Genomic DNA, 1233 nt, shown 5'->3' with positions numbered 1-1233 from the left:
AACGTACCACCAAATTTCCAGTATCCAGACGACACACATTCTAGTATTTAAAATTAAAATGTATTTTTATAATTTCTTATTTCAAAAGTTAAAAGTTTTTATTTTTTATTTAATCATTACAAAGTTAATTTAATATTGCTATTTAGTTATTTTTTATAATTTATTATTTTAAAAGTTAAAAGTTTTTATTTTTTATTTAATTAGTATAATGCTAATATAATACTGCTATACAGGAATCTAGTTTAGTTTAATTAAATTAGTTTTATATTTTAATATATTATATTATTGTTAATATAATATCAAAACTATTAATCATTTTCATTTGTTATTTATTAAACTAATGTGCTTACCTTAAAGTAATAATCAGTCTCTCTTCCACAGAAATTGGTATTTTAAAATTGGTTGTTTTATGATAGCATTCATTTTCAATTTCCTCTTTTATGTAGTCGAAAGTTCTTGTACTCATTCGTGTGTAAGAACAGAATAAATTATCATCAGCTCGAAGCTCTGAATACAAATGATGAAATCCACCAAAATCAAACCTATCTTTATAAATTTGATGCGGCGGATTACGTTTGCGATTTTTTTTTTCAAAATAAAAAGTTTAACCGCCAAACTTTCAGATAGTACAATTTTACGTTGTTCGGTGGTTAACAACATGTTAACAACAGAAAATAAAATGTACAACTGCCTACAACTTCACAAGTCACAACCTCCTGCACGTTGCACTTGAGAATTCATCGACGTCAATTTTGCCAACAATATGTTGCGTTGCGTGCGTTGCGTTGCGGCCGAACGTATAAACGCAACGCATGGATTCAGTTAGGACATAGCGTAAAGTTAACTTTTTAGTTTTTACCAAATTGTTGCATGTACTTGTAACTATGTAAGTCTTGGACAGGTCAGCCAAAGTAAACTGCTAATTAGGTACCTAAACTAAGTACCGTAGAAGTGGCTTACTTGGGGCACCTGCTTAACTTGGGGCACAAATGTCATTTTGGCTTATTGTCGCTATACCTGATTTGTTATCACTATAAGATCATTTTTGATACGGATAATTAATCAACACCACAGATATAGGTAACACCCTAGATAATAAACTAGATTGCTAGGTTCCTTATACTGACCGTATAAACGTTTGAAGCACGGACTAAGATATACAGGACTGGACACGACAAGGTCGGAGGGCGTGGGGGGTTGACCACAAAATGCAGTACAACAGGAGGAGTTCGG

General features: G+C 31.5%; 1 protein-coding gene across 1 annotated transcript in view; it reads right to left on the bottom strand.

Moving 5' to 3' along the window:
* Nucleotides 1-996, bottom strand: part of LOC103309972 — a 7888-nt gene extending 6892 nt beyond the window's left edge. Inside the window, exons 1-2 of the mRNA XM_008186812.1 lie at nt 961-996; nt 351-505 (exon numbers count right to left, since the gene is read on the bottom strand). Coding sequence (XP_008185034.1) covers nt 351-505; nt 961-996 — 191 coding nt within the window. The remainder of the gene's footprint in view (nt 1-350; nt 506-960) is intronic.
* Nucleotides 997-1233: the final 237 nt, after the last annotated feature.

Source organism: Acyrthosiphon pisum, chromosome A2, assembly GCF_005508785.2.
Source record: "Acyrthosiphon pisum isolate AL4f chromosome A2, pea_aphid_22Mar2018_4r6ur, whole genome shotgun sequence".
Lineage (NCBI taxonomy): Eukaryota > Metazoa > Arthropoda > Insecta > Hemiptera > Aphididae > Acyrthosiphon > Acyrthosiphon pisum.
This window is presented reverse-complemented; position numbering and strand designations above follow the sequence as displayed.